The 13,721-nt window shown below is 41.7% G+C and overlaps 1 protein-coding gene and 1 pseudogene across 1 annotated transcript; one reads left to right on the top strand and one right to left on the bottom strand.

Moving 5' to 3' along the window:
- The window catches only part of LOC133000159 (6-phosphofructo-2-kinase/fructose-2,6-bisphosphatase 2-like), a 79,284-nt pseudogene that overhangs the window by 59,329 nt on the left and 6,234 nt on the right, over positions 1-13,721 (top strand).
- Positions 5,749-9,273, bottom strand: LOC132999431 (gastrula zinc finger protein XlCGF8.2DB-like). Its single transcript, XM_061069117.1, has 2 exons — positions 9,247-9,273; positions 5,749-6,532 (listed from the first exon to the last, which is right to left on the bottom strand). Exons 1-2 carry the CDS (start codon positions 9,271-9,273, stop codon positions 5,813-5,815), a joined length of 747 nt encoding a protein of 248 aa, XP_060925100.1. The 3' UTR covers positions 5,749-5,812.

Below are 13,721 nucleotides of genomic sequence, written 5' to 3'. Positions count from 1 at the left end.
GAGGGGGGGAGAACTTGGACCCAGCCCAACCTTTTATCGTTTAACTGTGGTTTTTAATGTTTCAACAACATCCTCTGCACCGTCACCCACAATGAGCTCATTCCTTTTCCACACTTTTTAACAGACTGAGTTTTTTACAACAGCTTTTTTTGTGTGTATTTAATGAATAATAATGTATGCAGGTGTTTTGTAAAGTGTTTTAACAGACTGAGTTTTTATTAACATCAGCACTTATTTATTTAAATTATAATACAAGCAACGGTTTTGTAAAATGAAGAAAATGTAAATAAAGTGTTTTTGAAAAATCAAAAAAAAAAATCTCTCTCTCTCTCTCTCTCTCTCTCTGTCTCTGTCTCTGTCTCTGTCTCTGTCTCTGTCTCTGTCTCTGTCTGTCTCTCTCTCTGTCTCTGTCTCTGTCTCTGTCTCTGTCTGTCTCTCTCTCTCTCTGTCTCTGTCTCTGTCTCTGTCTCTGTCTCTGTCTGTCTCTCTCTTGCTCTCTCTGTCTCTGTCTGTCTCTGTCTGTCTCTCTCTTGCTCTCTCTGTCTCTGTCTGTCTGTCTCTCTCTCTCTCTCTCTCTCTCTCTCTCTCTCTCTCTCTCTCTCTCTCTCTCTCTCTCTCTCTCTCTCTCTCTGTTGGAGTGCATGTTGGGAGTGAGTGTGGTGAGTGAGCTGGAAAAGTTTGTTGGAAAACTGTGATTTATCTACCTTGTTTCTATGATATTTTTCCCTCTTTGTTATAGTAGAGGTGTTTTTTGTTTGTGTGTGAGTGTGGGATTCAGGAGCAACAGTTTAGTTGGTGTTTGCCGGTGTGTTGGTGCAGCATGGCTGCTGCAGGTGGAGGCTCCGGCCTCCACAAGCTAACACGCCGACATGGCATTAAACTGTGTCCAGCTGTGGACTGCTCCGTGGAGGAGGTCAGTATGGCTGTGGGTGAGGTGGTGGGGTGTGAGTGTGTAAAGTCTGCCTCACGGATGAATAGTGCGGTGGTGGTGTTTGTGGACAGTGTAGCGAAAGCTAACCTGCTAATAGAAAGGGGAGTAGTGATCAAGGGCTCGTTCACACCTGTGATGTCCCTGGCTAACCCGGTAAAGAAAATCCTAATATCTACTGTTCCCCCGTTCCTGAACAATGATTTACTGGAGAGAGAACTGGCAAGACACGGCCAAGTAATGTCCCCCATCAAATTGATTCCCATTTATTGCAAATCCCCACAGCTGAAACATGTACTGTCGTTTAGGAGAAGTGTGTTTATGGTTCTGAAGAAGAGCAACGAAGAATTAAACCTGGTTTTTAGTTTTAAAATAGATGAATTTATTTACAAAGTGCATGTTACCTCGGGAAACATGAAATGTTTTGGATGTGGGAAGGAGGGGCACGTGATCCGTGTGTGCCCGGATAGAGCCGGTGAGAGCCAGTCAGCTGCCTCTGCACCGCCCCCCCCACCTGCCTTGGACGGTGATGGTTCCGCTGCTTCTGCACCGGCCCCCCCTTCTGCCTCGGCTGGTGGTTCCGCTGCTCCTGCACTGGCCCCCCAGCCTGCCGGGGGGGGGGTGCTGAGGCCCCTGTCCCGAGGGAGCCACAGAGCGACACACCAGGTACTCACTAAAGGCATGAGAATGGTTAATGTAGACGATTTCTTCCTAGATCCAAGACAGTTCATGGAAGTTGCAAAAGGCCTCATGGGAAAATCTGAAGGTATCGGCCAACCGACCTTCTCAGGTCAGGATGTGTACCGCCTGAGGAAACTACTGTCGAAAACCCGAGCCCAACTGGCCCAGGAGGAGAGACTCGAGAGACTGTCTCTCGTAACACCGAGCACCATGACGGGGAAAATTATGTAATATTTATGAGTTTCTGTTAGAAGAATTTAATTAAGTAAGTAATTTTTGTTCAAAAAATGCTTGATATGTTGTAGTATTTTGTTTTGTTGGAACTTCACTGAGTAAATAAAAGTCTCTCTCTCTCTCTCTCTCTCTCTCTCTCTCTCTCTCTCTCTCTCTCTCTCGTCTTTCAGCCCCGAATAGGAAGCAGATGTCTGTGAGTATTTTTTGTGAAGACTTGGTAAAAAAAACTTTAGCCAACGTTTCTATTTCTTTCCCATAATTCATCCCATTGTTCAAGTCATGTTATCTGCATATACGTTATCACAGTGTTTCATGGTTTCTTTTTTTTTTTCCAGCTCTTTGGTTTCTTCAACCTTCCATCACCTTTGCACTCAGAAAGCTGCTGTCGATATGTTTCATCTCAGCGACGTTATCAAGAACGACTATCGCACCATGATAAACTCTTCTGCATGTGCACTACAAGAAATCTATCAACAAAACAACTCAACACAGTGTTTTACACAACTGCCAACTAATCCTTATTGTACTGTAAATAATACAAAGCCTTACTGATCATTACATAAACTGAGTATCAGCTCCTCTATTCTTCTCAATACAAGCACATTATTACGATAAAAATCTATTTCTACATTTGCAAACAGATCATGTTATAAAGTAGATGCTGTAAAAACTTTTTATAATATAAATCCGCTCATCTTATAGACAGACATTTGCACTTGTGATTGTTATCTGAAGCCATCGTGTGTTGTCTCATCTTATAGATTTGAGAGATTGTACTGAACAGGGTTCTGAAGGAAGATTCAAATGCTGTATAAAGATTTATCCCTCTTGTTATAGAAGCATTGTTAGAAAATACTTCACATTACTTGACATATTGTTCCGGCAGTAGGTAACAGATTGAACTTTCTGTCTCGAGCTGCTGTTCACAATGTTTTTAATGTGTCTCAATCAGCTCTTAATGATACTTATTCATTATGTGTTCTTTGAAGGGATTTGTAGGTATTTTTTGCTATTTTGTTGAGATATTTTTGAGATATAATTTGCTTTATTTGCTTCTTGCTAACGTTTATTTTCTTCTTGACTTTTCCTCAACATTGGTCTTTTTATTTACTGTTGTGCAATAGGAGTAAACTTGATGTTGGCTAATTATTAATAATCATGAAATATGATTATAAAAATAATAAAAGATTATTTATTAAAAAAAAATTAAGTTACATTTACTTTACCGCTCAGCACCCAAACGGCGTTGTGTGTGCTGAAGCCTGACGGTAAAATCTCTGTAAGGTTGTTCAGACGGGAACGAGTGCAGCCGGAGACGTTTAGTCACGGCGCTTAAAAACTGTGGCACAAGGCCGTAACCGGAAATCGGAAGTAGCCGAATCGTCGTGGCTAAACAATGAGACACGGAGGTCCCACAAACAAATACACTCAAATATTAAACAATACGCTACGTATCTGCCCAGATAATCAAGTCTCTTACTGTACCACCCTCGCGGTGTGCGTGCGCGTCGGTGGAATGTCCCGGGGGGCCAGTGAAATCACGTGGTCACTCGAGCGGAGCTCTGGAGCTCGGCCGCTGGACCGGAAAAGGGAGCGTATTCCTCGTGCTGCCTTGACGGAATGAAACTTCGTCTTCTTCTGTAACAGCGGAGAACGTGCTGTTTTACAGGAACGGAGTGGATTGCCTCTTACTCCTCAGCGGGATGAACGTCGCGCTTCTGCAGGGAACGGCTTTGTGGAAGCCGTTTGTGGGTCGTTGAAAAAGAAAAAGTCTGTGGAAGTGTCCGTCTAGCGGGGCACTTCCTGTTTCGGTCTTTCAAGTTAAAACAGCAAAGAGTCCTATCAGAAATAAAATTTCGACTGAGATAAAAGAAGAAAATGAAACGACTTCAAATAAAATGATATTAAACAAACGTCTAATCGCCTCCTTAGTTACTGAGTCGTGTAGTTAGGCCCCTGGAGGGTCTGGATACGACTTGAGCAGGGTGGAAAAGAGACAGATTTCTGTGAGGTCCCTTGCCTTATACCACCTGAGGACTTCCTGCTTCCTCAGGAAGTGGTCATAGGGTTCAGTTGGCTCTCAGCCAATGAGAATGTCAGGGTTCCGACCTTAGTGGGCGGGGATTCGACCTCAGTGGGCGTTTCAGAGTCTCATTTAGGTTTTTGCAGAGCGGGCTGCAACATCTCCCCACCAGGGCCTGCTGGAGGGGGGGCAAAGTGGGGGTTCAGGAGATGCTTCCCCCACCAAGGCGATGCTCCAGGCTGTCTAGAGAAGGTGTGAATTAAGAGTGAAACTGGTTGAACTGGTTTCAGCTGGGCCTTGTAGGCCTCAAGTATTTATAACCCATTGTTTGACGGTCAGCACTCTGGCTCTCCCCCAACATTACTAATGCAGAGTTTCATTGGATGACTGTGTCATGTTTGATCATTGATAAGTTATTGCCGTGCTCCAATCAGCCTCCTTATGCCTTTTTAGCAGACGATAAAAGTGAGTTTCAATGAGTCTTGTTTTTTCTCAAAGAAATATCAGAGACAAATGAATCTGTGCATTCAAATGGTATTGATCATTTTTGACTTTCATTGTATTGTCCCTTGTTATATTAAAAACGCTGTCAATATTATTAAAACTAAATGAAATTAGATTTCGTGGCTAGTTTGCTTTGTTTTACCTTGTTTTATCAGCACAAGGCCCAAAGTGTCACGGAATGGAGAGGTTGAATGGAGAAGCTAAATGACTCAGCAGGTTGAATAGCAAATAGGAAAAAGGGAAAGTAATTCATTCAGTTGCCTATTTCTCTTATTCAGATTCATTATCAAATGGATTTGTAGTAACTCCCCCCCCCCCCCCCATTAGTAAACCAGATAAGGGTGAAGGGCAATTAGCACTATGTGGCTGTGGAGTTAGACAGCTCATTGGCTTTCCGTTGACTTGGAGAACATATTAAAGGAAGCATTTATTTTTTTATTGATCCCAGAAAAAGAAAAAGATTGAGATAAATTAGACAATCAAACCTGATGTGACCACTGACACATAATCCTCAGTTAAACAGAAACCACCACTGCTCAGTTTCTTTTCATAGATGTCGTGAAAATAAGATATTTCATCATTATTATCATTCTCCTAGAGTTGCAACTACAAATTAAGGGGAAAAATTGTTTCATCAACAAAGGCACTGGAAAAGGAAAACTGTGCTGAGCTTTACTCTTCTTGAAGCTGTGCCTAACAAAACACACCAGACAGCACCAAGTGAATACTTATTTCAAACTTTTGTAAACCGTAAATCAAATACGAGACCCCTGGAACGCATTCACATTGACCGATCTATCATGACCAGAAAAACAAAAAAGTCTGAATTGCCCAGTTCCGACTTCACATCAAACGTAAACAAACATGTCTGACTGTGAGAAGCTGATTAATTTGTCTCGTGAGGAGACAATTCAACTGTAGCCAGTGCAGCCTCCGTTCGTACAGAAACAAAGAGGAGGGCCACAACGCCATTATCTTTTTATTAGACTTTTATTCTTGGAAACACATTCAATACATAAAGGAGAACAAACACTGTCATTGAATCTCACGAACCAAGAAACCATTGTTTTAAAACAAAGATATTTAATCATATGAACTTGTTAAGAACACACATACATACTGGGCAAGGAACACACTTTAACCTTAAAATTACAAGAGGGACATTATGAAAAATAGATAAATTATGTAGAAATCTGTAGAAATAAGATATATAAACACATATCTTTCATGTTATTCAATGATTTATATTTTCTAGGGACATAAAACCTGGTAGTAGTTTATTTAAAACAGTGAACTATGAATATGTATACTATGAATATCTGCTGATAAATCCTAATAAATCTTTTGTTGCAAAGGTTGCAACTGAATCACTGCTCTCCTTTATGAATCCTCACATGTCTCGTACAATAGGACTGAATCTTAAATCTTTCACCACACTCAGATCAACTAAACGCTTTCTTTCTTGTATGAATCCTCATATGTGTATTTAGACTGCCCCTTTGGTTAAATCCTTTACCACACTCAGAGCAGCTAAACGGTTTCTCTCCTGTATGAATCCTCATATGTCTATTTAGACTGCCCCCATGGCTAAATCTTTCACAACACTCAGAGCAACTAAACGGTTTCTCTCCTGTATGAATCCTCATATGTGTATTTAGATTGCCCCTTTGGTTAAATCTTTCACCACACTCAGAGCAACTAAACGCTTTCTCTCCTGTATGAATCCTCATATGTGTATTTAGATGGCCCCTTTGGTTAAATCTTTCACCACACTCAGGGCAACTAAACGGTTTCTCTCCAGTATGAATCCTCATATGTGTATTTAGATTGCCCCTTTGGTTAAATCTTTCACCACACTCAGAGCAACTAAACGCTTTCTCTCCTGTATGAATCCTCATATGTGTATTTAGATGGCCCCTTTGGTTAAATCTTTCACCACACTCAGAGCAACTAAACGCTTTCTCTCCTGTATGAATCCTCATATGTGTATTTAGACTGCCCCTATGGCTAAATCTTTCACAACACTCAGGGCAACTAAACGGTTTCTCTCCAGTATGAATCCTCATATGTCTATTTAGATTGCCCCTTTGGTTAAATCTTTTACCACACTCAGAGCAGCTGAACGATTTTTTTTCTGTCTTACATCCCACATGACTTACAGGCTGTTTGTTGTTTCTTGTATTTAAACCAGTCTGAGTTTCCCTGGTCTCCATCCAATCATCCTCACTCTCTTCAGTCTCAGAAGAGTCTTCAGTCTTGTCCTCAGGACCTTGTTGTAAACGTCCATCAGGACCTGAGTTCCTGGCTGGTTCTGGTCCTCCACAGTCCGCTCTGTTCTCCTTCATCTCACTCGGATGAAGCTTTGACGATTTAAGTTTCTCTTGATCTTCTTCACTCTTCACAGCAACAGGAGTCAATGTGAACTTGATATCAGCCTCCTCCAGTCCTTGAAGCTGCTGTCCATCCTGATTGGTCCACGGTTCCTCCTGTTCCTCTTTAATGTGGGGGGGCTCTGGATCCTCCTGGTCCACAAGGGGGCTCCACTGCTGCTCCTCAGGGGGAAACTCTTCTTTCTTCACCATCAGTTGCTGGACGTCTGCAGGACACACTGAAACACAAAAACACACGTTTATAATTTCAGAGTTTCCTGAAGTGTTTTGAAAAACTTGTGTTGTGTCGTTTAATGTCGACTGTTGTGATTTTTGAACGATCACATTCAGGAAGTAGAGATGTTGAGGTCGTTTACAGTTGGTGTTACGACGCAGCTCGTAAAGGAAGCAGCATAAAACAAAAGGTTTCTGGTAAAGAAAAGTTTTTCATTCACAGCAGCAGGTTTTCTGCACAGACTCGTTCACAACAGCATCAAATCCTCCTCATTATTCAGGTGAGAGGTGGAGCAGACAGACAGGAAGTGGAGTATTAACTCTGTTGCTCGAGCTGATGCTAGCCTACGTTAGCCTGTGAGCGGTTCCTTCCAACTTTGTCTCAAGAACTGTTTACATTCCACTCCCTAGCATCACACTTCAAGGGTTACAGTGCAATCCTTCTGGCCTTCCTTGCTGCAAAGTTATCAATCAAAACATCGTTTTCAACAGTTTGAATTTAGAAAAACTCCTCTCGGCTTAAGCTACTGTTACTGGTAGTGTTGCTCTGATCCGCAGAGCAATACACAAGTTGGGATATATTTCTGTGAGCTGCTTTGCATGTATGAAAGAGTTGTCATGCTCTTTGATGGCCAGTAAGGTAAAATGTCTAACTCCTTGGCCAGCTTATTTAGTTATTAAGCATTTTGGTGTATTTGGCCTGACATACGTTTTTCATTCCAAGATAGCTGTTGATTAGTTGAATCTAGTCTGATTAAACTCTCTAGCTCGCTACACCAATACTAACATTGTTATTATAACTCAAATTTCAACTTCATGACACCAGTGTTAATTTTGGTATCTATTTTAGATTTAGTATCGTCTTTAGATGAAAATGCATATTAGTTTTAGTCACATTGAGTCATTTTTATCCTTCTTAGTTTAAGTCTAGTTTTCGTTGATGGAAACTCAGAACATTTTAGTCTAATTTTAGTCAACGAAAACTGACTTTTTAAGTCACATTTAATAGTCCATCTTATAGCCACATTTAACCCCTTTCCTTCCCTTCTCAGGCCCAAGGACCCCCTGTGTTGTGTCTACAACTGCATAATAGTCTAGCTTGCAGTACTTAAATTGTGGATACAATTAGTCTCTGATACAGATCTCCTAGTATATGCCTACAGCTGAATTCCAATTAATGCAGTGTAAATTATCATTAAAATATAAGAGAATAGCAAGCCTAGATTTTGAAGATTCAAATGCTTTGATAGCACAACACAACTACTATGCCTACTTGACCTTAGAGCTAAATCAACCACATATCCACCATGTATAGTTTTGCCCTGGACAGTTTATCCCCTGGGGTATACTCTGGCCTGGAGGGGTATAGTATGGCCTAAGCTGTTTTACACCCCGGGGTATAGTTTTGCCTAGGCCAGTTTATCCCCCGGGGTATACTTTGGTTTAATTTGGGCGGGAGTTTATTTGGCCTGTTACACCGGGACCCCTGTTAAACTATCCTTATTATAGAGAACGCTCTTATTGTTTTACGGTAATAGTTTTGCCTGTTATTAGAGGTTTTACGTTTTACTCTCGTACCTGTGTATATATGACGTGTATGTCGTCACATCCTGTGTTATTGTTGTTGTGAACCTGTGCATGAAACGGATGCACAGAGCCGGTGCACGAGGAAGAATAAATTATACTGAATGAAACAGACGCTCCGCTTGTACTTTTCACGCTAAAGTTACACTGCGCAAGTGAGTTAACTTAACAGGTTATGGGCCCAGGGCTGAAGACAAGAGGGCGTGAAGTAGGTGCGACGTATACGCATAGCTAGCAGAGAAGCTAGAAGAAAGTGACGGGCTAACGATGGCTAACCGAGCAACAGGAGTTCCAGCACCGCAGCTTATATTCGATGGGACGGAGGAGAAATTTGACCTTTGGGAGACACGGTTCCTGAGCTGCTTGCATATCCTGAAGTTGAAGGATACTATTGTGAGAGAACCAGTTGATGCGAGCGAGAAAGACGGACGGAAGAATGCCGACTGCTACGCTGAGCTGGTAAGGCTAATAGATGATAAAAGCCTATTGTTAATCAGACACGAGGCTGCTGATGATGGCAGGAAAGCCCTGAGAATACTAAAAGAACATTATTCTGGGAAGAGCAAGCCACGGATTATAAATATGAACACGTCTCTAACCAAGCTTCACATGGCAGACAGCGAGACTGTTACTGACTATTTAATAAGAGCTGAGAACATTATAACAGCATTAAGGGAAGCAGGAGAGACCATGAGTGATGGACTGATCGTGGCCATGACGCTAAGCGGGCTACCGGACTCGTTCAAGCCGCTAGCTGTCCATGTGACGCAGAATGGAGACAGCGTCACGTTTGCAGATTTCAAAAGAAGACTACGAGTCTATGAGGAATCAGAGAAAATGAAAATGGCTGAAGCAACTACAGATAATGTGATGAAAACGTTTACAACACAAGGTGGAGGCCATAGCAAGCCACACAGTAGCAGAAAAGAAGATGCTAACATTACCTGCTACAAGTGTGGAATAAAAGGACACATGGCAAGAAGGTGTTACAGAAAAGTGTGGTGCAGTTACTGCAAGAACAATACGCATGCAGAAACACTTTGTAAGAAGAAGGGGGGACAAGATGGCGTCAGTTGCAGAGGAGCAAGGTGACGACCAAGACCACCTCTTCATTGCCAGATATGTCAAGAGTGAAAGACCACCAGGTAACGTGAAGATGAAAGGCATCATGGTGGATGCGGGAGCGACTTCCCACATCGAGAATGACATCAACAAGTTCCAGAGCTTCGACAACTCGTTCCGGTCAGAGACCCACTCAGTGGAATTAGCGGACGGAAGCAAGTGCAGTGGAAGAGCACAACAGAGAGGCACGGCGGTGATACAACTTCTAGACCACGCAGGACGACAACACACAGCGCAGCTACGAGAGGCCCTCTACATGCCATCATATCCAAACGACATCTTCTCAGTGGCAAGAGCAACAAATGGAGGAGCGACACTCACTTTCAAGAAGGGGAACAGTCGCATGATCACCAAGGATGGCAGCACATGTCCATTCATGAGAATGGACATTTGTATTACTTACCAACTGTTGAGAAGAATGTTGATAAATGTAAAGTATGTCATGATATGCAAACTTGGCATGAAATATTGGGTCATTCCAATTATGAAGATGTGAAAAGGTTGCAAAGTGTTGTGAAGGGCATGGTGATTAAGGGAGGTGCAGTAGGGTTGGATCAATTATGTGATGTGTGTACACAGGGAAAGTTCACCAAGACAAGAAATACGGAGCCAGATAGGAAGGCAAAGAAGCCCCTAGAACTAGTCCACACCGACTTAGCCGGTCCCATGCGGACACCAAGCATAGAAGGACACAGATATTCACAGTCCTTTACAGACGACTACTCAGGAACTATGCTTGTAAATTTTCTTAAGTCCAAGAGTGATACAGTGCAGGCCACAGAAAAGTTCTTAGCAGACATAGCTCCTTATGGAGAAGTCAAGTGTATCCGTTCAGATAACGGCACTGAGTTTACAAGTCGAGACTTCTAGACACTTGTAACAAAAAATAGGATTAGACATGAGACGTCTGCGCCATACTCACCCCACCAAAATGGCACAGCAGAGAGAGGGTGGAGAACACTCTATGATATGAGCAGATGCCTACTGATAGAAAGCGGGTTACCAGATAATTTATGGAACTACGCTGTACAGTCCTCAGCTTATGTGAGAAACAGATGTTACAGTAGACGTACAAAGAAAACGACGTACGAGCTATTCACAGGAAGGGTCCCAGACATATCCAAATTCTAAAAATTCGGATCGATGTGTTTTGCCTACAAGCAAGAGAAAAGCAAATTGGATTCCAGATGTGAGCAAGGTGTTTTCATAGGCTATGATAAGAACAGCCCAGCCTATCTAGTAGGGGTGGGAATTGGCAAAAATGTGACGATTCAATAGTATTGCGATATTTGGGCCACGATTCAATAGTATTGCAATTCTGCAATATATTGCGATACTGCAAGTATTGCGATTTGATTCTGCGATATATTGCGATTCATGTCCCCCATATTATTCAAAGGCATTACAAAAAGAGGAAAATAAGACTGTTCACCTCACTTCAAATGTCACCTTTAATTCTGTGAACAACATTGTCTTCTACACATTAACTGAAGTGTAAAAACTAAGAAAGGGTAGTGCAAAAACTTTGTCCTTGAACATTCAGGACACAGGACCTTTGTAATTATTTTCTGAATAGGAGACCTCTCACATGAACGCTGAGCTCCCAGCACATAACTTACAATTATTTAAATACAATACAGTAACATCAAGCAGACATAATAGAGTAACATAAACCTGAGAATAAGCATATAAATAAGAGTAACCTAGAGCTTCAATCAAATTGAGAAAAATAAAAAAGTGTACTACTAGAGTCCAGTCGGCTGCAAGGTCATGAACCAAAATGTTAAATTAATTTGGGAATATTGGCATTTTTGTTCAGAAAAAGGAGTTGGTCGACATGCTCAGATGTTAAAGTTCCTCTGGGCCGTTACTATATCTCCTGCAGTGGAGAACATCCTTTCCACATACACACTAGGTATCTTTTAAACTCTGAAACTCTCCTTGTCATGCTTTGCCAGCCAGGGGCTGTTACATATATAATTGAAAATAAAGTATTAAAAAAAAAAAATATTGCAATACTTTGTGCTACATTATCGATATAATCGCGGGCGCAAAATATCGCGATACTTAACAGAATCGATTTTTCCCCCACCACTACTATCTAGTGTACTATCCAGAAACAGAGAGGGGTAAAAAGCATAGGTTGGTGAAATTCACCACTAAAGCAAGCAAAGAAAGGGAAACACAAACATCTGAGTCACACATAGAATACGGGGATATACACTCTACTGATGACAACAGTGATGAGTATGTTGTTGATAAGAATGTGAAAAATGTACCAGGTCAAGGTGTTCAAAGTGATGATAGTGAGACTTCATCTGAAAAGACTGAGTACACACAGCCAGATGTGTCCACAGAGACTGTGATCAAGAGGAACCCACCGAGAATTAGAAAGAGACCAGCTTATCTACAGGATTATGTGACAGATGACAAACTGCACACATGCATGGACTCTTGTTACAGAGCAGTGTGTGACATACCTCAAAATGACCAGGACGCCATTGCATCAAGCAAAGCAAGGCAGTGGACTAATGCCATGAGAGAGGAGATGCAATCCCTGGAGGAGAATGAGACTTTCAAGCTTACTCAGTTGCCACCAGGCAAACAGACAGTGGGGGGCAGATGGGTTTATGCACTTAAGACCGAAATTGATGGATCTGATAAATATAAAGCAAGATTCGTAGCAAAAGGCTACAGTCAGAAACCAGGCACTGACTACGAGGAGACTCTCACCCACAGCTGATATGTCAAGTGTGAGAGTGGTCATGCAAAAGGCTGTACAAGATAACCTAGTCCTACACCAGTCGGATGTGAAGACAGCTTACTTGCATGCCCCAATTGACCGTGAAATTGATATTGAGCAACCTGAGGGTTATGAGAAAAAGTCCAATACAGGTGAAAAACTTGTGTGTAAATTACAAAAATCTATTTATGGTCTGAAACAATCAGGGAGAAATTGGAATACTATGTTGCATGAATGTTTAAGTGAGAATGATTTTGTACAGAACCCAGCTGATAACTGTGTATACAAAAAAAAAGCACAACGAGTAAGTAATCCTAATCATATGGGTTGACGATCTGGTGATGGCAGCTAGTAATGAAAATGTTCTGAAAAATGTAAAGAGAATACTCACTGAAAGGTTCAAAATGAAAGACTTGGGAAAGCTGAGACATTTCTTGGGCATAGATTTCGAACAAGCAGATGGTGTAGTCAAAATGTCACAGGGGAGATATGTGAGCAAAATTCTAGATCGATTTGGGATGCAGGATTGCAAAGCTAGAGAAACTCCATGTGAACCAAAACTTGAATACACAGAAGATGCAGAAAAACTGAAAGACCCAAGAAGGTACAGGGAGGCAGTAGGAAGTTTAATTTACTTGTCTACATGTACCCGACCAGACATAACTTTTGTGGTCAGTAAACTCTCCCAGCACTTTGCTGAACCAACAGTAGAACACTGGACCACATTAAAACATGTGTTCAGGTACCTGAAAGGTACAACAGAACAGGGATTATGTTTTAGGAGAAATGACAGAGAAAAATTAGGCCTAAGAGTCTACAGTGATGCTGACTGGGCATCAGACCCAGCAGATAGGCGAAGTACATCAGGTTTTTGTGTCAGTCTAAATGAGGGAAGCTCTTTGATATCCTGGAAAACAAGAAAACAACCGACAGTAGCTTTATCCAGTTGTGAGGCTGAATACATGTCCTTAGCATCAGCCGTACAGGAGTGCATTTACTTAGAGCAGTTACTCAGGGGTATAGACACATATCAATATGCAAAAACAAAAATGTATGAAGACAACCAAGGTGCCATAGCACTAGCCAAAAACCCAGTCAACAGACAACGGAGCAAGCACATTGACATTAAGTATCATTTTATCAGGGAAAATGTGAACAATGAAAAGTTTATTTTGGAATATTGTCCTACTGAGCAAATGATTGCTGATGTCATGACAAAGCCAGCTACTAAGCTGAAGTTAAAAAGATGTTTGGTACTTAAGAGTGCAAAGAGTATTTTGTTTCTCTGAGTATCAAGGA

The sequence above is a fragment of the Limanda limanda genome, chromosome 4 (genome assembly GCF_963576545.1).
Source record: "Limanda limanda chromosome 4, fLimLim1.1, whole genome shotgun sequence".
NCBI lineage: Eukaryota > Metazoa > Chordata > Actinopteri > Pleuronectiformes > Pleuronectidae > Limanda > Limanda limanda.
Note: the sequence above shows the minus strand (reverse complement) of the source record. Positions and strands in the feature narration are given on the sequence as shown.